General features: G+C 46.1%; 1 protein-coding gene across 7 annotated transcripts in view; it reads left to right on the top strand.

Moving 5' to 3' along the window:
- Positions 1 to 22,796, top strand: part of LOC142472235 (ectonucleoside triphosphate diphosphohydrolase 8-like) — a 95,563-nt gene that overhangs the window by 7,080 nt on the left and 65,687 nt on the right. For 2 of the 7 annotated variants that reach the window (XM_075579146.1, XM_075579148.1), the window contains exons 2-3: positions 9,560 to 9,622; positions 19,967 to 20,100. In XM_075579146.1, the coding sequence (XP_075435261.1) occupies positions 9,560 to 9,622; positions 19,967 to 20,100 (197 nt within the window). Of the gene's footprint in view, positions 1 to 1,661; positions 2,144 to 5,703; positions 5,758 to 9,331; positions 9,400 to 9,559; positions 9,623 to 19,966; positions 20,101 to 22,796 lie in introns of those variants that run through there. The other 5 variants (XM_075579150.1, XM_075579149.1, XM_075579147.1 and 2 more) reach the window with 5 other exon arrangements.

The following is a 22,796-nucleotide window of genomic DNA, read 5'->3' as shown; positions in this document are numbered from 1 at the left end:
CAGAATGGGGGCAGAGAGAGACACACTGGGGGAGAGAGACAATAAATGGGGGATAGAGAGACAGAATGGGGGGAGAGACACACAGAATGGGGAGTAGAGAATGGGGGGAGAGAGAATGGGGAGTAGAGAGACACAGAATGGGGTGTGAGAGACACAGAATGGGGTGTGAGAGACACAGAATGGGGTGTGAGACAGAATAGGGTGTGAGACAGAATGGGGTGTGAGAGACATAGAATGTGGGAGAGACAGAATGGGGTGTGAGAGACAGAATAGGGTGTGAGAGACAGAATGGGGTGTGAGAGACAGAATGGGATGTGAGAGACAGAATAGGATGTGAGAGACAGAATGGGGTGTGAGACAGAATGGGGTGAGAGACACAGAATAGGGTGAGAGATACACAGAATGGGGTGTGAGAGACACAGAATGGGGAGAGAGATACAGAATGGGGAGACAGCATTGGGTGATACACACCGATTGGGGAGAGAGAGAGACACAGAATGGGGAGTGAGATACACAGAATGGGGTGAGAGACAGAATGGGGTGAGATGCACAGAATGGGGTGAGAGACAGAATGGTGAGACACACAATGGGGAGGGGAAGACAGAATGGAGCGATGGGCGAGAGAGAGAATAGGGCGAGAGAGAGAATAGGGCGTGTGTGCGTGCGCGTGTGCATGTAAGAAGGGGAGGGGAAGAAAGACAAAGGGGATGTAATTTGTTTTATAAATAACTTTTTTTTAATGCGTCCCAATTTTTACTTTTGTAAATCTGGTCACCCTAACTTCACTATCTTTCAAAACAACAAAGGGGATGCTACCCTAAACTACCCTATTACATAACTGCGTACTTACATATTTACAAGTAAGACACCCCCTCCTCCCCCCTCAACACTCTCCCTCTTGTTCCTCCTGGGGTCTGGGGACCAGAAGCCTTTGCAGCTCCTTGTATACTTTTGGATAGATGTCAATCCCAACCCCTGTTACTGGGCAGATTAATGGTGGTTTTAGTCTCTGACGAGATCACTCTATATCATGTGATCCTTCTAGAATATGCTGGAAGAAAGGAGTGGCCAGGCTCCTGCCTAAACACTTAGCAACTTTCATATTCTGATTAAGTTGCAACATTTGTCTGAATAGTTTACTAGGATTAACTCCCCAACTCCTGGGAGACTAGTACTGTGCTGTATAGAGAGATAATAGTAATTCCATTAGGGGGGATTACATGTATAACCCATCTGGTTACATACAGTATGGCCTTCGTGCCTTTCGGCATATTTATTAAGCATTGCTGCGTCATAAGACACCTCCTGGCTCCGGAACCCTACTTACAGTCCATTTACTTCAATGGGTCAAAAGTAGGGTTGCCAGGTGGCTTACCCAAAAATTCTGGACACAGTGGTGAAAGGTGCAATGCGCTCGAGACACACACACCCCTCATCTCTCTCCGCTCCATGCTGTTTCCTCCTCTCCTTGGCCCCACCCCCAGGCTCCTGACACCTCCTCCTGATTGGATGCATTACCCAGCAGCAGCCAATCAGGGTGGAGGAAGCTGCCCAGCCCCCAAGCAACAACACTGCTCTCTTCCTGCCCGGGGGTCCCCCAAGCCGACCAGGTCACTATGTCCAGAGAGGTAATACTGGACTCACACATGTCCAGTATTATCTCTCATTTTTTACTGGACAGTGTCCAAATACAGGACAATCCGGTTCGATACTGGACACCTGGCAACCCTACAAATAAGGTGTGTTATGCAATAGCGCTGATTACGAAATATGGGCCTCAACACTGTTTTCACATCCATTTAGTGCCAAACACGGCAGCCAAGGTGCATCCAGGCATTCACTCAGTACAACATACAAACACAACTAGTCGCATTGAATAGAGAAGGCGAGGGAGCAGTAATCCTTCATAAACAAAAGGAGTAGGGGCATGCCCGTACCAGGCAGCCCTGGACAGCAGTGCTAGGTATCGGGCAGCATATACAGCTTCTTCTGCTTCAAATCATATGCGGTTGTTAGCATTTCATCCTTGGACGACCACAAATCATTGATTTGGCTCAGGGCCCTGCCACTCTTGAGGCTATGGATGGAGAAAGGTGAACTAGCAGAGGTGAGCAACAAGAGGGCGAACGACAAAAGTTGCCGGGTGAGTATAGCACCGGGGAAGTGCTTATCAAGTGCTTTCAGAACGGAAATCCCAAGCAACAGCTTCTTCGTAAAACTGGAACTTAACGTTGCTGCAAAATGTAGGCCGTAGACAGGTTGGTATTGTATAGTGACCATCCCCATTGCCCTCTGAAAACCAATTGAACAGTAACAGCCCATTGTACAATGATTTCCCAGATCCCTTATTGCCCATTCAAGTTTTGCACCAGTTTAGTAACCGAGAAACTGACAAATATCCTCCTACTGTACATAAGAGAGGCTTTTAGCAGCCTTTAGTTCTAATTCCTGTAAGGCCAATACGGTTTCTACTCAGAATTGCTTTGATAGTAATACAGGGAAAAAGGGAGTGGTGATAGGTAGTGATCAACTATACTGTAGGCCATACTAATACATGAAATAATCAATAGTTGTAATGGTGATGTGGGTGCAAACTGTGAACTGAAAAGGAATCAGTAAAATGATAAGTACACTAAACAGTGTACTCGAAAAAGAATTCACTTAAATGCACGCCACTGGTGTTATAAAATATAACCTTTAATAAGTATTTATATAAAACATATATTACAAAGTCTAAGGGTAAAAGGGGACGATAGACAGCACTCTGATAGTGTTAAATATATGCAATAGCAGGGTGCACGGAACAAAAGGGGACCCTTATTCCCCTGTATAGTACTAACAAATCTACGTAAGTACCAGCACTCACTGTCTAATAGCTAAATGATGAAAACAGTTGTAATGCAGAATAAACATTTAATAATAAAATGAACCAGAAATAAATCAAATGTGTTTGCAGAAACCAGTATCACAAATGGGCATGTCACAAAGTGAGGGGTGGGGGGGGGGGGGGAAAGGAAAAGGGGAAAAAACATGAAACACAAGGAATATACACAAAAAACGGAGAACGGAAAGTATGCTAGGGGGGCGACGTTTTGAGGGACTACCTCTTCATCTGGCCCATTCCCCCTGGTCCAAAAGGACCGAGAGGTACTTCCCTAAGCCTCCCTTCCCCTATACCTGGTCAAATCAGACACCACTGAAAATAGATAGCAAACATATAGTGTAGGCTAAATACAGCTAAACAGCTAATAGCAGGGCAGCAAGAATCCACTAATGGTACAGTTAAAGCTGAACACAGTTTGCAAGAAAGCAGCTTGCAAATGAGCACCAGGAGTCCACACAGTCAGTGAAAGGTTAACGAGAAAAGTACTGTTTTCTTCATTTAGCTATTAGACAGTGAGTGCTGGTACTTACGTAGATTTGTTTTGTATATATTACAAAGTGTTTACTAAATAGGGATTTTATTGGTATCGTTTCACTTGATATATTGATTTTTAATTACTGTTAAACTCACATTTTATAACACCAGTGGTGTTCTTTTAAGTGAACTCTTTTTCGAGTACACTGTTTAGTGGGCTTATCATTTTACTGATAGTAATACAGCTCAAGCCTGTTATAACGCGATCCGTTACAACGCGAATCCGCTTATAACGCGATGAAGCGTGGCTCCCAATTTTTTATTTGGGCAGTTTTTAAGTTCGCTGGATGCATGCAAGATCACAGAAATCATTTGCATACAATTCTGTGCGGGGGCGCAGGGGTTACAGAGGCCCCCATGCTTCCTGAAGGCATTTAAATTAAATACCGGGGAAGCGGTTAAGGCCTCTGTAACTTCTCCTTGCTGTGGTTCAGACGGCTTCAGTTCACGCGTCGCCATGGCAACGTGACGTCCCGCCGTCAGAGCCAAGGTAAGGGGGGGGGGCCTGAGGAGAGAGCGACACCTAACGCGATCCGCTTATATCTCGATGAGACTCTTTGGACCCCAAGCACCGCGTTATAACAGGGCGCTGAGGTGTACTTTATATTCACGAGGAAGTTCCCCAGCGGTTATTATCAAAGTCGCCCCAAACTGGAGCAGAAAAAAATGGAACCTGATATAATCGGTAAAAATGTTCTGCCATATATCTTCAGCCGCAAGACGCGAATTAGCGGCAGTATGGAAAAAAAACAATTATTCCCTCAATTCCCAAAGTTAATAATAAAGTCCGGCAGATTTGCTACATGGAAAAACTGGTTAGTCTTAATAACGACACCTACACAGATTTTCAGAAGGTGTGGTTACCTTGGATTCTGAGTGAAAATGAACCAGAAATTAATACCCACTTAATTTTGTTGTAATAAAAAAAATTTATTGATATTTATATTAACTGTGTAATAGAATATTTTAAGAAGTCTTGTTAGGTAAAATTGTAAATAAATGTGTACTTTCTCCCATCTCTATTTTTTGTGCCCACCCCTCCCCCCCATTTTTTATTTTCTTCATTCCCCCTCTCCCTAAATTTTTTTAATAAAAATTAAGTTTAAAAAAAAAAAATGTTCTGCAGTATACAGCGAGATTTTTTTGTTTTGATAAAATATGGGTCAGCATTTCTGCTCCAATTTTGCAGCCAGGATAAGTAATCCCCTACATCTGGGGAACTTCTTCATGAATATAATACTACAGTATATAAAAGCAACATTTTAAAAAATAATTTAAAAGAACTTTGAGCACATCCCCATGTTTCAGACAGGTCCACAACCCTGCATTTCCCCATAGTCTCTCAGGATACAGTGCTTCAACTGCAATCAGGGATTCTGGGTAATAACATGCAAATGAACAGTCACAAGGTGTCCCTTTTTGCTTCTCATCAACTTTAACATGGAATACCTACAGTATAAATGTATGCCTGCCGTATTACAAAGCTTTTATTTTTTTTAGCACAGCCTGGGTTACAGAAGTGCAGAACCAGTAATCCTACTCACAGACAGCCGGTTCAACTTTTTTTGGTCTCATTAATGTGAGGTTGGATACTGGCCTTGCAATGTGAAACTCGGTGCCTCCGACAAGGGTGGTGGGGGGGGGCAGCCAGGACTGCTGTCCCGGGCCCTGTGTGTTTTAGGGGCCCGGCCCCTGCTGCCCGCATATTAATTCTCTGCAGGGCCCTGAGATACAGGAGGAAAGACAGAGGGGACATCACTTCCTATGCAGGTGGGCGGGGCCTGGGTCATGGGGCGGGGCCCTGAGATGCAGGAAACACAGAGGGGAAATCCCTTCCTCTGCAGAGCCTCCATAGGTGGGCGGGGACTAGGCCAGGGGGCGGGGCCTCAATTAGAGCAATGTGGGGCTGGAGCAACAGGCTGGGAAAGGTGAGAGGAAAGGGCGGGGCCATGGCCAGTGGGCGGGGCTGCCATCTGAGACAGGCTGGGAAAGGTGAGGAAGGGGTGGGGCCTTGGCCAGTGGGCGGGGCTGCCATCTGAGGCAGGCTGGGGAAGGGGCAGGGCCTCAGTCAGTAGGTGGGGCTGGAGCCTGAGGCAGGCTGGGAGAGGTGAAGGGGTGGGGCCTTGGCCAGTGGGCGGGGCTGCCATCTGAGGCAGGCTGGGGAAGGGGCAGGGCCTCAGTCAGTAGGTGGGGCTGGAGCCTGAGGCAGGCTGGGAGAGGTGAAGGGGCGGGGCCTCAGTCAGTAGGTGGGGCTGGAGCCTGAGGCAGGCTGGGAGAGGTGAAGGGGCGGGGCCTCAGTCAGTAGGTGGGGCTGGGGCCTGAGAGGAAGGCTGGGAAAGGTGAGAGGGAGGGGAAGGGTTAAATCTTGTGGTTAAAAACCGACTTGAAAAGGAAGAGACACAAAGAGAAAATGAAGTACAAGGGAGAAATACATAAGAGGGAAAAGAAAGACATGAGGGGGAGCAAACAGAGAGAATCAAAGGGGAAAAGAGAGAGAGACATGAGTGGGAGAAGAGAGGGAGAGACATGAGTGGGAGAAGAGAGGGAGACGAGTGGGAGAAAAGACAGAAAAATGAAGTGAATAGAGACATGAGGGGGAGAAAAGAGAGACAGGAGGGGGAGAAAAGAGAAGGATTGAGACATGAGGGGAGAAAAGAGAGAGAGACATGCATGGGAGAAAAGAGACAAAGGAACACGGCACAAACGGATTTGGAATAACTAACTCCTTTATTGAGCCAACAAATTAGTTAGTTATTCCAAATTTGTTTGTGCCCTGTGTTCCTTCAGCTACTACTTGCATTGGATTGATTACAGGCTTTCGTTCAAGCACCGGGGCACCGGTAATTGTATCATCTTTTATTATACTTTTTGTTTTAGGTGTGCAGCATTTATTTCATATACTGTACTTGGAGAAAAGAGAGAAAGACATGAGAGGGAGAGAGACATGAGGGAGAAAGGGGAAGAAAAAGAGATAAAGATGCTGGGATAAGAAACCTCAGGTTGTTAGAGAGAGGATGTCAGGGGAAATATATATATTGGGGATTAAAGAAAGAGAATGGCGTGTGTGGGAAAAGAGAAGAGGGAGGGGAAAAAGACACAAGGGGAGAACAGAGAGTGAGATGAGCAGTGGAAGAGAGAGACATGCTGGGGAGGATAGGAGAGAGACATGCTGGGGGAGAGGAGAGAAACATGCTGGGGGGAGAGGAGAGAAACATGCTGGGGGGAGAGGAGAGAAACATGCTGGGGGGGTGAGGAGAGAGACATGCTGTGGGGGGGGGGGGGAGAGAGACATGCTTTGGGGGGGGAGAGACATGCTGGGGGGGAGAGGAGAGAGACATGCTGGGGGGGAGAGGAGAGAGACATGCTGGGGGGGGGAGGAGAGAGACATGCTGGGGGGGGGGAGAGAGAGACATGCTGGGGGGGAGAGAGACATGCTTTGGGGGGGGGGAGAGAGACATGCTGGGGAAGAGGAGAGAGACATGCTGGGGGGAGCAGAGAGAGACATGCTGGGGGGGGGAGAGAGACGTGCTGGGGGGGAGAGGAGAGATGCTGGGAGGAGAGGAGAGAGACATGCTGGGGGTGAGGAGAGAGACATGCTGGGGGTGAGGAGAGAGACATGCTGGGGGAGAGGAGAGAGACGTGCTGGGGGGGAGGAGAGAGACATGCTGGTGGGGGAGAGAGACATGCTGGGGGGGAGAGGAGAGAGATGCTGGGAGGAGAGGAGAAATACATAAGAGCGGGAGAAACGAGACAGAAGGGGAAAAGATGGGAGGGAGGCACAAAGAGAGGTGATGGGGCAAAGCAGACCGAATGTGATAATGTTGTAAGATTTGCAGCGGCCCCGTTCTTCAAGTTTGTCCTGGGCCCCCTAAATTCTGTGTGCGTCCCTGGTGAAGCTGATAGTGGCCACATGACCGGGGAGACTGCGAGGGAGCTCCCCTCCCCTCCACCGCAAGTACCCAGAACCCCACATAGATCACACACACATAATGACACGACAAGGTCTGGCGGTACAAGGCCCCGGCTTTTTATTTAGCCATGAAATAATTGGTAAGTGCTACCCCTGCCAGAGCGCTCGCTCAAAAACGTTAAAGGTCAACGGTCCTTGAACCGATGACCCGTGATACCCCAATCCGGGGTCATGTGACCCAGCAGTTGACGTGAGTGGGCTCCCGGAGCTCACGTTTAAATGAGCCCGGCCTACTCACCACTCGCAGCAACACTGGGCTTTAGGCCGCGCCTATAGTGCTCGCGACGTCACCCGTCGCCGCTAGCGAAAGTTGTATTTCGCTTTGAGCCGGGTGATCAGGGCATTGTTATTCCCGGCTTCCGAAGATTGCGTCGCCCCATCGCTTTGTCGCCGTCGCGCTTACTATAAGCGCATGCGGCAGCGACAATGCATTTGTTTTCGGTCACCGTCGCTATAAGCGCGGCCTTACCCAGCACGGAGTCCCTCTGGCAAGGATAAGCACACTTACCCCCCAACTACCGCCACCTAGGGGGCTATTTAATCCCCTTTAAACTTGACCCGTACCGCCATGACCCTCATGAGCCCGCCTTGCATGCCATTATTAAATAAATTGTAACCAATGTCCGACAAGTGTGCCCCATCGACCTACACAAAACCGCTAGTCACGGGATCGAAGTCAGGATGGTATCTTTACCTCGGCTAACAGATGCATCCCATGGGGCTGGCATGGCGCGTGTATGCGTCCTTGTACAACACATCCGCCACAGTACTTGCATCTGCCGTCTCGCTCCCTATCTGTGCTGCTGGTACCGCCACACCACTTACGGAAGACCTACACCTCATGTTTCCGCATCACCCTTCATGATGAACCCAGCCTGGCCATACTGGGAACCGCTACCTGCCCCTTGCAACAGGGATCCCCCCTATCCCTCAAAGGCTTGAAGTACACCCATCAAAATTACAGTCAGACCCAAAGCCCATGCCACATTAACCCCTACTGGCCCCACCTCTTGTTGGACCTGCGCAGACCAAGGGGGATATATCCACGTTACAACGCGCCGGCAAGAGCAATAACGTCTGCTACGTGTGTACATCTTGGGATGTTTGCAATGCCTTCCGATAGCGATACATGTGACATGTCCGGGCCTTAATCATTCCTGAAATTATATCCACAAACCCCCTTTACAAATCCTTGCCACGTAATCCTTTTTGGTTATTCTTTTTTCCAGCTAATGTCTAGATCATCGTAATTTAGCAGCTGCTACAGAGTTATCCTTTCATAGGCCAGGAGTCATCAAAGCACGATCCGAGCTACAGCGCCCAAATGGGCGATATCTGCCATTGACTTTAATGGCAGGTGTTGCCGGCTTGGGCGCCAGAGCACGGATCATGCTTTGATAACACCCGGTCACAGCCTTCACTGACATGACTTAGGCCCGTCCATAATGGGATCCGCTAGCTTCCGCGCTCCTCCGTGACCCGGCGTCGCGCTTGAAATACAAACATGTTAGTATTGCGAAGCGCCGCTCTCCCTGTAGCACACGTGCTAGCACGCGCGCACTATGCGCATACGCATTGGTGCCCAAGTGTTTGTTTCTACCCCCCACTATGGACGCGGCCTTAAGCAAAGCATCAGGGAGGTTGCCATTTTAACTACGACCCCCCACAAATGCCATGTTTTATTTGTTCTTAAACAAGGACTTAACAGCTTTAACTTTTAAAAGTGCCTCTGCTTAATCACTACAAAAATGGTAGTATGGTATTCAGAATATTTCAGCATCATTTTTTTTTACTACAATAATCAGTTGAACATATAGTTCAAGTGCACATTGCTAGTGGGAGTGATAAGATAAAGAACTGTGTTTACAGGTTCATACACACATCTGTTTTGCAGAGATACTGTCTTATCGGAACCTGGGGCCCCAGCTCTTTAAATAAACCCCCTTCTCTGCATCTGTAATGTGTTTCAGACCAACTGGGGAGTTCAGGGGGGCTGTCTCACTGGATCTGTGTAAGATTCCAGACGCATGTGGCAGTCCCAGCATTTATATGGTCGCAGTTATTAAAAATATGCAGTTAAAAGTTCTGCATATAAACTGACAGTGGGGGGGGGAGGAGGTTTGCAGAATTGTAACTTGGTTAAAGGAACTATCCTCTCTCCGTTTCCCTAGTCGCTCTGCAGCAGCCTCCTGTATTGCAAGTAGCTGTTTGGATCGCACCGTGCCACGGTATAGGTAGGTGTTATAATATTCATACGTGAATAATCCTTGTTTGTTTGGTGAATGGCTGACCTAGCTGGAGGGGACTAAGCTTTTCATAACACGAAAGCAGCTGATTTTCTTGGCATAGTTAGGATCTGGCGGAGACATGTTGTAGGTGTAGTAAGAAGACCACGCATTGCTGGAACAGATGTCCAGGTTTGAGGACTCAAGCAAGATTTTGGAGATGTTCTTTAAATGTAATAATCCTGAGAAGAGATGTGTGAGATTTTCACAGCATTGGGCAAACATTTCACAAGTATTTTTTTTTTCCTCGTCTTGCCATACTCCGCAACTTTGTTCCAGATCCAGAAGTAGGGCTTTTTGGGAGAGGTAAATGGGGGAAAGAGAGAAAGTGTGAAAGTTCTGTTTAGTGGAGGACCCATTGTCTACAGTGCAGATATCCCAAATTACTTAACTATACAACTCGTAAATAATACAGTGAAGAGACCAAAGCCGCCTGAGAAAAAAATACCTATTTGCATACGTACATTTTCCTGTGTCCCAGGTATCTCAGGTGTTTTCACAGAGGTGTATACTATAGTGCTGACGAGCATTCTAAAACAAATCTGGGGCCATCACCAACAAGACCCAGGTACATGCTGGGTACATGCTGCAACATTTCAGTGACATTTCTGCAGACAGACTAATGGCCCATTGGATTAACAGCGGGGGTCCCTGGCAGAATGGGACTGCCAGGGACCCCTGCTGTGTTAATCCGATGGGCCATTCGTCTCTGTAGATATGTCACTGAAATGTTGCAGCATGTACCTGCCATGTACCTGGGTCTTGTTGGTGATAGCCCCAGATTTTCCAAGGCACGTTTTAGAATACTCGTCGGCGCACCTGTAAGTCAATGACCGGGAGTCACCAAAGCGCAATCCGTCCTATCGCACCCAAATTGCTGTTTTCTGCCATTTAATTTATTGTCGACCAAGCCGCAATAGTGCGCGTCGGGCTTTGATGTCTCCCGGCCAATGGGTACTATGCTACTGCTGCGGCCGAGTTTATTCGAGCATTTGCCCGTTCTCGGCCGCAGCAGTTACCTGGCGCGCGCCGGAGGGTGCCGGGCGCGCGCCGAAGCAGCGGAGGAGAGGCCCGCCGATCGCGGCTTCCCCCTCTCCTCTCCGGGTCCGCCGGGTCCCCCGGAGCCCCCTGCCGCCGTCCCCCACATCGCGGGACACCAGGGCTCCCTCGGGGAGCCCTGGACGCGCGTGCAGGGGGCGCAGGCACCCGATGACGCGTGACCGCGCATCGGTGACGCGCGGCACGCCGAGGGGCTGCCACTTGCAAGCCGGGAAATCTCCCGGCTTGCGGAACTGGCCACACTTCAATAAAGTGTGTCGCCAGTGTATATAGGTCTCTCCCCCTCTCCCAACCCCAGCATCTAAGACTGATTTAGCTATTTATTTTTAGTCCTGTGCAGCTCGACTAAATATCTTATAGAACGGCGAAATAAAATAAAGAAACATCTCTGAAGAATGTGTACGAGCCGTCGGGACAGTTTTGCACGTCTGTAATCCTGACTTCGCTGATTGGCACTATTGCAGTTGGATAAATAACCCCCATAGAGTTCAAGTGTTGAGTTACATTGCTGGCTACATCATTAGAGTGACATTCTGTACCGGGGACCAGAGAGGGGGGAAATTAAAGGGCAGGGCTCTCTGAGCCTTGTTTGGGGTAAATGTGGGTATAACTTCTGCACTGAAGTTTGCTTGTAGCCCTGCCTTAGGGCTGTTATATACAGCGGGGGCCGTGCGTTCCTATGAGAACGCGCGTGCACGTGCCGCATGCTTTTCCTGTATATAGTGCCGGGAGCTGCAGGTAGTGTATGTGTGTGTATGTGTGAGTGTATGTGTGTGTATGTATGTGTGTGCATGTGTATGTATGTGTGAGTATATGTGTGTGCATGTGTATGTACAGTATGTGTGTATATATGTGTGTGTGTGTGTGTGTGTGTGTGCATGGGTTGTGTGAGTGAAAGTAAGTGCTAGATAAGATCTTTTAAAGAAAAGAAAAAAGTTTAATAAATATTTGTTTTTGTTTTGCAATCCTTGACACACGCATACATGCATACATACACACATACTGTACATACATTTGAGCGCAGGCAGCGGCGTGAAAAGATGATTTTCCTCATCTTCGCCGCTGTGTCGGCTCCCCTCTCCCTGCCGTGCGCGCGCGCGGCCCTTCTATAGAAAGACTGACGTCAGCCAACTAAAAATCCGTGCCATAGAATGGCGGTTGTTGCCCGTGAGTGTGGCTGCCTCACGTTGTGCGAGATTGGTGGTAGATGGGTTCTCTCTAACAGTGAAGTTGTTAACTTATAGCAGCGGGCACTTAACTCCTGTCCTCAAGACCCCCAACAGGTCAGGTTTTCAGTCTATCCCAGCAGGTGGCTCGATCAATAGCTCAGTCAAAGACGGAGCCATCTGTGCTGCAGTGAGGATTTCCTGAAAACCTGACCTGTTAGGGGAATCCGGAGAACGGGAGTTGAGTACCCCTCACGTGTAGGATGTATTTTCCCGTATACGCTGTTTCCGAACCTGCGTATTCGACAGAAGTTAGACTGCCATCGTTAATGATCTCTTATGATTTGTCATTTAATGTTTAGACTCTCCCTGCCAGGAAGGTTCAACACTTTATTTTTCCCGAGCTTCGACTTCTGGTTTTTGTTATAGAAAAAAAAATCTAGGTGGCACTCACACGAAGAGAGACATGAAGAAGTGTAGAAATCCAGACAAAGTCAGGAGCCCACAAGATATCTTAGGCTGAGTCCCTGCTGGTGCTGAGCGCGCTCATGTTTGGAGAGCGCCCCAAGCATGAGTGCCGGGTGTACTGCATGTACGCATGCATGGGGGGGGGAGGGGGGCTTTGCGGGTAGTTGAGCGCGCAGGAAAGAATAATTTTTTTGTTTATCTAAGCGCCGAGCGTGGGTGAGCGTGTGTGCACGAGTGCGCGCACACAGCGTGAGCGGGGACTTACATATATCTATATATGTAAGTAACCGCCGCAAGCGCCGCCCGCTCAGCACTAGCGGGGACTCAGCCTTACTCAGGTGGCCATGGCATGATTAAAATGATAATTATTTACAAAAGTGAATGCCTGCTCAACTTTAAATTACAGGATTACGTGCTGGAGGGGGGCAATCAAGGAACAGAGGGGCAAATACACACGAGCAAGGAAAAAGTTCCGATGTGATGCACTCAAAAAACCTCCACAAATATATGATAAAATATAACTTTTAATAATAGAAGAGTAAAAAATAAAACTCAACAAGCGCAATTATATAATTAAAACCTAGTGGAGAAAAACCCTGTGGCACTAGGTTTTAATTATTTGATTGTTCTGAGGTTTTTTTTACTCTACTATTATTACAAGTTATATTTTTTCTTATATTTGTGGAGGTTTTTGGAGTGCATCACATAGGGGAACCTTTTCCGTGCTCGTGTATATGATGTAAAATAAGGCAGCCTCCGTAATGAGCGCCACACCTTTTCAGCATCGGACTTCCGCAGAGTCTATCACAGATTAGAACATTTCTATTGCAATGTCCCACTTTGACCCAGAAATCCCATATCCCGCTCAGTGTGTTAGATTGCAAGCTCTTTGGGTGAATTCACGTTACCTTCCACTGTATGTTCTACTTTCATGTCGTATTATCTTGTTCCTGAATTGATTTGTTAGCCCCTAGTCAAAATAGTCTTGTCGTATTATAATTTGTCTATATACTCCTACCGTACAGCACCGTGTACATGATTGATGCCTCATTAAATAATTACAATACTTATTTGGATCTTTGGAAGTAGTACCATAGTAGCAATTGGACTGGCATCATAAGACCCCCAACAGGTCAGGTTTTCAGAATATCCCTGCTTCAGCACAGGTGTGGCTCAATCATTGACTCAGTCAAAGACCCAAATTAGCATTGTAATAGCAGTAGGGTTACCTAACAAGCGAGTGGCACTGTGTTTTTTCTGCCACCAGACTTCGGGAAGACTTGTTCAGTATGCTGGCTCAAACTGCTGGTGTCACCACCACATTTGAATGTGGCGTTCAACGGGTTAAATTAAAATGAGGTGGCGCACGGGGTTGCTCCGTGATTGATGATCCTCTTCCTGCAAGGTGGCGTCCTTTATTCAGCAGACCACGATGTCCCCAACGAAACCGAGTGATTAGTTTGTGCCATAGCTACTACACCGTGGGACCCCATGGGGTGCCAGACACGCATGACGTAGAAGCCACGTCCGTGGGCACACAAAGGGTTAACCTTACCCTCACCCCCCATCCCCCCAATGGAATGTGGCCATTCACTGTATATGGGAGGGGTTTGCATTTGATTTGTGCGCACAGATTTGTCAATTATTTCTGATTTCCCATGCATAGAAAAGCACAACAGAACTAGAGAGGTAGGGTTACCATCAAATAAACGGCTTCCGGAAGGACGCTTGAATGTCATGGCGGGTTATGAAAAAAAAATGAAGAAACAGATTACACCAACTTTGGATACTTCCTCAGCAGCGTATTGTAAACTAATGTTATTAAACTGGTAGATTGCGAAGCCTGTTGACCGAATATTGTGAACGTATCTGGCTGTAGTATTCCAACAAACACTACTTGCATTAAAGGAGATCTATGTATCTATGTATGTATTGTGGCAAACTGCTCCCTTTATGTAGCGCTGTCGCTTGCCCAGGCTCTTCCTGACACAGTCTTCTGGGGTTTGGTTTGTATAAAAGGGGGACAAACACGTGTATACACACAATGGGGCACTCAGCCCTCAACCTTCAGCGGTTTATTCTTCCATTAGTGACACTACACGTTTTTAAACACCGTCTCTTTAAGAACAAAATAAATCATAAAAGGAAATATCTACTCCTGTCAGGAGTCTAACTCACATGCATATCCCTATCTGCAACATTGGTTGGCTAAGCCAGTTACCAACTTAAAATAACACACAGAGATAACATTGAGTCCTTAACTGTGAGATGGGGACAGCGTCCCATTAGATCCTCAGATGCTGCAACATGTGGGGGGCCGTCTACCCCGAACTGGATACTGGGGAACAACAGTTTTCCTCCCAGCCTCCAGGCTCTACGACAGAGACTGAAAAAGCAACCCTCTCTGCTCTAAATACCTGTTCTAGTAATTAGGTGAGCAGGTGAGTGAAAATCAGGACCATTGTAAAGTCGGGTATGGATTTCCTATCCTCCAGCCTTAGTGACTGTGAATCTGTGGAGCGGGTCACATCCATACTAAGCCTGCACTTTCTTCTATAAATTAGACAGAAAGCTGCCCACTATCCTGGGACTATGTCACAGTATGTATGTATGTATGTGTGTATGTATGTGTGTGTATGTATGTATGTGTGTATGTATGTATGTATGTGTGTGTATGTATGTATGTGTGTGTATGTATGTATGTCTTTATTTTTATAGCGCCATTAATGTGCATAGCGCTCCACAGCAGTAATACACGTGACAATCATATAAATAAAAAATAATACAAACAACACATAATAGGAAGAATCGCTTCAGACATAAAAGTAACATTTAGGGAAAGGAGTCCCTGCTCCGAAGAGCTCGCAATCTAAATGATATGAATCTTCTCACTAAAATGTGGCAGCCACTCTTGAACACCCATGGCCATTCATTTAATGATAGGTCATGATTTATATTAGCCATAGCATTTTAGTGAGTAGACCCCTCAGTGGGACAATACTCCACATGCAGTGATTGTGTAATATAATGTCTCATAATAAGCAACGTGATGCATGCTACAGGGAAGCTATCCTTTTTTTTTCAACTTTACTTTTATTGGGTTTTCCATGCATACAGTATATCACCAACAATTGTCGCAGGAATCAACTGTAACCTGTAACTTTTAACAACACGTAACATGAATATGACATCAACTGAGGGTAACATACATTCCACAAACATGACTCACCAAACTGGCAAGACACAACACAGACAGGAAAGAAGGGATAGGTGGGGGGGGGGGGGAGAGAATAGGGTGCCGCTGCCGTTGCATCCGTCGTTTCAAACTCTTGGCTTCTTCCCTACTCATCGGGCTCTTCTCTATCATCTACTCTAACCGTCCGTCTCTATGTGGTCGTGGACCCTGCGTTGTCAAAGGAGAACGCACCTGTATCTATCATTGTAGGATTGCGGATATGTCTGTCTGGGCCAGCCAAGGCGTCCAGACTTTTAGGAAATTTGGGCCGGTGTCGTTGACCAAACTCGTCAACTGTTCCATCCGGCAGACGTGCCAAATCCTGTTTCTAATCTTGGGTATTACTGGTAAATCCGATTGTTTCCACAGTGCTGCTATCTCGCACCTGGTGACTGTTGCAAAGTGCGCGATTAATTTGTGCGACGCATTTGACAGACCCTGGATCCGTCTGCCCAATAGGAATAACCACGGGTCCAGGGGGATCTCCAAACCGAGTACCCTCTGTATCCAATCTCTAATTTGTTCCCGAATCGGGGCCACCTTCGTACAAGACCACAGCATGTGTTGTAGATCTGCTATCTCCCCGCACTGCTTTGGGCAGAGCGGGGAGTATCCTTTGACAAATTTAGATAATTTTACTGGGGTATAGTACCAACGCATTAGGACTTTATATGCGTTCTCCTATAACGTGGTGCAAATTGAACTTTTCGCCGCTGCCTACAGGATCCCGTCCCAGTCCTCGTCCTCTAATGTCTCCACTAGACCTGTCTCCCACTGTCTCATGTAACTGGACCTTGTGGTCGTCTCAGGACAGAACACTTCCTTGTACATTCTAGAAGTTAGTCCTCACGTGTCCGTATCTCTAGAGCACAGCTGCTCAAAGTTTGTTCTTGCCGGTCTAATTGGGAATTTGTTATAAAAATCTCGGATCTGGAGGTATCTAAAGAATTCCGTTTTTGGGATATCCTTTGTGGATTTAATTTGCTCAAAGGTTTTTATATGTATCCTCCCCTCCAGATCCTTTAATCTTGTGATACCTGCCTGTGTCCAAGCTAACAAATTACCGCTATTCATTCCTGGAGCGAAGTCCGTGTTGCCGATTATCGGGGTCATTAGGGAGTGTTTGGAAGTGAGGTTACAGCTTTTTTTAGTAGCCTCCCAGACCTTCAAGGAATTGGCCATGGACTGAAGCGGAACCCCCATTTTGTTGGGGCTTCCCGTAGGGAGTCAAATCAGATTATGCAGCTCAACCGGGGCACCACAGCTTTTCTCTAGTTCCACCCACCGCCTCTTGTTCGGATCTGCGTGCCACTGGACAATTTGGCTTAATTGTGCCGCTTTATAATAAGCTAACAAGCAAGGTACCGCTAGTCCCCCTTTGGAAGTAGGCCTGTTTAAGATACCTTTTGCAATTCATGAGCTTTTTTTATTCCAAATGAATTTCATAATGTTAGACTGTAGGGAGAGGATATCGGAGATCACTAAAGGTATTGGCAGGCTTTGAAAAACATATAACATCTTTGGGAGGAGGTTCATTTTCATGCTATGCATCCTGCCAATACAAGATATGCCGCCCCTCATCCATGTCCTAAGATCCTCCCCCAAAGTCTTAATCATCTTTGGGTAGTTTGCTTTGTATAGAGTTTTGTAATCCCTGGTGAGATATACCCCTAAGTATTTGATAGCGGAGGCTTGCCATTTCAAATTAAAGTTTATTTCTATTAATTTTTCTAATTCTTTGGGTAAGTTGATATTTAGAACTTCTGATTTTGTCTGATTAGTTTTGAAACCCGAGATTTGATTGAACCTTCCTAGGATCGCAAAGGTGTTGGGGAGAGATGTGAGGGGTCTTGACAGTGTTTAAATCACATCATCGGCGTATAGTGCCACCTTATGTGTCTGGTCTCCAACTGTTATTCTTGCTATATCCGGGCTTCGTCTAATGTGCACTGCTAGGGGCTCAATACAGAGGGCGAACAGCAAGGGGGACAGCGGACATCCCTGCCTTGTTCTGCTACGGATGCTAAATTGTTCCGACGGGAAGCCCTGATGCCGCACCCTTGCCGTCGGGCCCTCGTATCAAGCTAGTATGGCATTTAACAGACGTCCCTTGAAACCAAATGCCTTCAATGTCTCTTTTTTTAATAGGGCCAGTCTATCCTATCGAAGGCTTTTTCAGCGTCTAGACTTAATACTATGGACTGGATGTTTTTTTGTTTGTCCAAATCAATCAAATCTATAATCCTCCTGGTATTGTCCGCCGCCTGCCTGCCTTCGATATACCCTACCTGATCCGAGTGGATTAACCCAGGGAGGACGCTACCAATCCTGGTTGCTATAAGTTTGGAAAAGATTTTAACATCCAAATTGATCAGTGAAATGGGCCGGTAGCTCTTGCAGTCTGCCGGGTCCTTACCAGGTTTATGGATCAGGGAGATTGAAGCCTGCAACATTTGTGTTGGGAAGGAGGCCCCTGCTAGAATTTCGTTAAAGAGTTTTAACAGATGGGGAGCTAGTCATTTCAGATATATTTCTTATAATATAAATTAGAAAACCCATCTAGTCCAGGCGCTTTTGCTGGTTTAAGTGTATTAATTATCTCCGCCACTTCCTCGAGTGTGAAGTCCTTCTGTAATACCTCTCTCACAACTCTGCCCAACCTCTTTAGTTTTGCCTCCTGCAGAAATAATTTTAGCAGCTCTGTGTTTTTCTGATTGTGGGTGACCTTGTTTCCATCATACAATGTTTCGTAGAAACATTTAAATTCCTCTACAATTTTTCTAGGGTTGGATGTCAGGTCCCCTCCCTGTGTTCTAATGGCCTGAATGTGGTAATTTGGAAGCCTATTTTTGAGCTTATTGGCAAGTAAGGTATCTGGCTTGTTAGCTTTTTCGAAAAATTTACGTCTGGTCCATGCCATTTCTCTCTCGGCCTGGGCGGATAAGAGGAGATTGAGCTTTGTTTTAGTGTCTAAACGTTCTTTCAGATTTTGTTCTTGTTTATTAGCTTTAAGTAGTTGTGAGAGATCTGCTAACTTCTTTTCCAATTCTCTGATTTTGGATTCTCTCTCTCTTTTGCCAAATTCATTAAAATCCCTCTGAGGGTAACCGTATGGGCCTCCCACAGTGTGCTGACACACTCCCCTCATTCTCCTTGAAATATTCCTCAATCTTATCTCCCACCTCCCTTTCTATATCTGGGATTTTTAGTAACATTTCATTTAGTTTTCAATTCGCTTGAGGCCTGTCTAGCGGAATTAGCGTGCATCGCAGCTCGATAGATGCAGGGTCAGACCATGAAATATCACGTATCTCAGTGCGAGAGACCCCGGGAACCATTCTATTTGACACAAAGAAGTAATCTATCCTACTGTATCTGTTATGTGGGTGGGAAAAAAACGTGTACTCCTTCACCCTCCGATGTTGTTCTCTCCATATGTGTGACAGTTGACAGTCTCTCAGACCCTGGTTTATTGTTAACACGTCCTGTCTGTGAGTTGTGTGCGATTTAGTACATCTGTCAAGGTGGTTCAGCGTCCTATTCAGGTCACCTGCAACAATGATGGTACCTTTCGCTTTTTTACTTAGCTGATAAAAGAACCGTTTGAAAAAGCCTTCTGCCGGCTCACAGGGAGCATAGATTGCTGCCAATGTGATTGGCTGCTCACGGGCATTCATTTAATGATACCTCATGATTTATATTAGCTGTAGCATTTTAGTGAGTAGACCCCTCAGTGGGACAATACTCCACATGCAGGCATTGTGTAATATAATGTCTCATAATAAGCAACGTGATGCATTCTACAGGGAAGCTATCCTTTTTTTTAATCATGTAGCAGAGATATTGTAAATGTATGATTTTCAGACCTATGTATATATATATATATATATATATATATATATATATATATTAATATATATATATATAGTGTTCGACAAACCTATACATTTGCTCGCCCCGGCCGAGTGGATTTAACCACCGGGCGAGTAAATATTGGCCCAAGCAGCACACGTTTGGTACTAGGTGGCGAGTAGATTTTTTTGTGTGGCGAGTAGATTTTTTGGTGATTTGTCAACCACTGTATATATATATATATATATATATATATATATATATATTTATATGTGTGTGGTTTTCCCTCAAAAGCCCCTTATTCAATATGCTTTGAAGCCTCTATATGTCATTTAAATAAAATGTGTAGGCTTCCCTGGCTTAAAGAAGTGAGTACCCAGCATACTGAATCGGGGACATATGGAGTACAGTACAGTACTTCCTTTTCTGTCTATTCGTGTCTCTGTGTTATGCACTTCGCTCTGTTCCACCTCTCTCCCTCTTCCCATCAATTTCTCTTTCTACATTTGCCAGGTTCCGACATGAATGAGCGCCTCAGAGGAATCCTGCTCTCGGCGCTATTGATGATATCAGTGGTTATTGCAGTATTTGCCTTCCTCCTCAGCCTGTCCAAGACCAGTGATTTAACCCTTCAACCGCGGATGAAGGTAAATCCCAGCAGCATTGTGGCATGCAGAACTCTGTGAAGCCTCACAACACAACGCTAATAATGATGTCTGTGCTTTAAATTAGGTCATCTGACTCCACCACACGAGAAATAAATACACTTTAATTGCTTTTAGACGTGTGTTTATATTGTAGATGCAGCTGTAATATCTATATTGGACATAGTAGAATATTAGTGGGGAAAGGGGAGATGGGAAATGACTCTCGCTTCAGCTTAATTCACAGACACATGGATAGGGACAAAGGTGCAAAGGGGGAATGGGGTAATAGTGTAATATGAGAGACAGGAAACACCCTTTAACATGCACTCATTGTCTCGGTTGATATGGTTTTGAAAGTTAATACTTATTACTTTATTGTATTAGTTAAAAAGAATTGGTGAAGAACAAATCTTGATAATGTACTGATTGTGAACAGCAGAATATCAACGTATAAAACAGACCAACATATAATAACATAAACCGGAAAACAAGGAGAGGATATAGGACCTGCAGGTAAGTACTTAATAGTTGTGAGAAAAACTCACGCAGGTATAATATGCAAATCCCCAAGTCCAGCACTAATTAAAAAAACCTGTATTCAGTAAGACAGGTACCTAAGGTTGACGGTCAGGATACTGTAGCGCTGCACATTATATAAAGGTTTTCTCACAGAAGAACACACCTATTGTAAACCACAGAATGTAGTTGCTCAGGTAATCAGTTGTATAGTATCAAACAGTAAAAAACTGTTAGCAGTACATATATTCTTGGCGCTCATTTAATTAGGTATAATACACAATAATGCAGTAAATACTGGCCCACAGAATGTGATTGGTATGGCCCTGAGGCACGGGTCAATGCCCGTATCAAATTACAGCATCCTATACTAAACTAAAGAATACTGCATTAGGTGAGCGTTAATAATGTGGTTCATGGGGAGTAATTATAACCAGCGGCGGGGTGGGAGTCGCATAGAGCGTAGAGACTTTATATAGCCAGTGTTGCTACTTGGAAATAGAAGGACCGTAGCCTATAATCAGTCTTGCTGGGACTCACCACTCACCACCCGGTCAGAGTTACGTCATCGTGACGTCATGACGTCAACCTCGTTTGTGGGAGGCGGGACTAACGAGGTTGACGTCATGACGTCACAACGTAACTCTGACCGGGTGGTGAGTGGTAAGCGCCTCTGAGCGCTGGTCTGAGCCGCAGTGGTATGAGCTTGCTCTGCTTCGTCACAACAGAGTATCCATACCATTTTCAGTTTGTAGCTGAGTTGTATTTAGCTATTTGGGCATTGATGTTATTTTGTTGCCCTTATTCCATGAGATGGTTTAGCATTTGTAGCGGCTGACTCTCATGTTACATTATTGCATTAAGAGCAGTGAGTCTCAGCAAGACTGTGATTATAGGCTACGGTCCTTCTATTTCCAAGTAGCAACACTGGCTATATAAAGTCTCTACTCTCTATGCGACTCCCACCCCACCCCTGGTTATAATTACTCCCCAGGAACCACATTATTTTTTTTTTAACACTTTTTTTTCCTTTTATTGAAGACAGATGGGTAATGGTACATACAGGGGTTACATTGGTATAGCATTGTACATTCTTAGGATAGTTGAACTTGTTTGTGGAGCGCTTAAACAGTCTCAATAAAACATTTTCTCATTTAGCTATTAGAAACGGAGAAAGGGGGAGACTCAGGTTGGGGGAGATAGTTGGGAACGACATAAGAAGGGGGGGTGGGGGTAGAGGGTAGCTGGGGGAGGTGGGAGGGGTGGGGGGGGGGTGTTCGGGTTCTCCTCTCTCATCTTTAGTATTAGGGGGGGGAGGGTGGGGGGAAAGGGGACAGGTCATGTTTTCTCCCTCTGATTGACTTTTTCATCGGGGAGTTGTTTGCCTTTGTCTGGCCTAGTCTGGGGGAGGGGCTCCGGAACTTGTCCAGGGTTCCCAGGTATTGTAGAATTGTGGCATTCTTTGTTTGAGCATTGCTGTTAATTTTTCCATGTTCATGACTACGTTTATTCTGTTTACTACTGCTCTTCTGGAGGGAGCTTTCAGCTGTTTCCAGGATGCTGCCACTGAGCATCTTGCTGCCGTGAGTATGGCCGACATCAGCCTGGATGTGGGGGCCGGGATGTCCTCTATTGGGGAGCCCAGCACATATGTCAGAGAGTCCAGTGGGACTTCCAGGCCCAAGATCTCGTCCAGCAATCTCTGGACTCTGGTCCAGAATTTCTGGATCTCAGGGCATGTCCACCATATATGGGCCATGTCTCCTTTTTGACCACATCCTCTCCAGCACAAATCGGGTGTGCCGGGGAAGATCTGGCTCAATCTACTCGGGGTCAGGTACCATTGAAATAATATTTTGTAAATATTTTCTTTTGTCGTTGAGCAAATTGAGGTTTTGGGGGCTGCCTCCCAGATGTCCTCCCAGTCTAATGGTATGCCCAGGTCTATACACCATTTCTGCATATAAGCATGTGTGGGCGGGGGGAGGGAGTTTTCGATTATACCGTGGATTGCTGTAATTAGCCCTTTCTGGTATTCTCTCACTTGGCAGAGGGACTCAAATTTGGTTAGGGGGGGGGAATTTTGAGTTCGGGGACAGAGCTCCGAGGAAATGTCTTATCTGTAAAAATGCAAAAATGGGAAAATGGGGGGCCGTTAGTTTGTTTTTGAGCTCCTGGAA

The sequence above is a fragment of the Ascaphus truei genome, chromosome 21 (genome assembly GCF_040206685.1).
Source record: "Ascaphus truei isolate aAscTru1 chromosome 21, aAscTru1.hap1, whole genome shotgun sequence".
NCBI classification, from domain to species: domain Eukaryota; kingdom Metazoa; phylum Chordata; class Amphibia; order Anura; family Ascaphidae; genus Ascaphus; species Ascaphus truei.
This window is presented reverse-complemented; position numbering and strand designations above follow the sequence as displayed.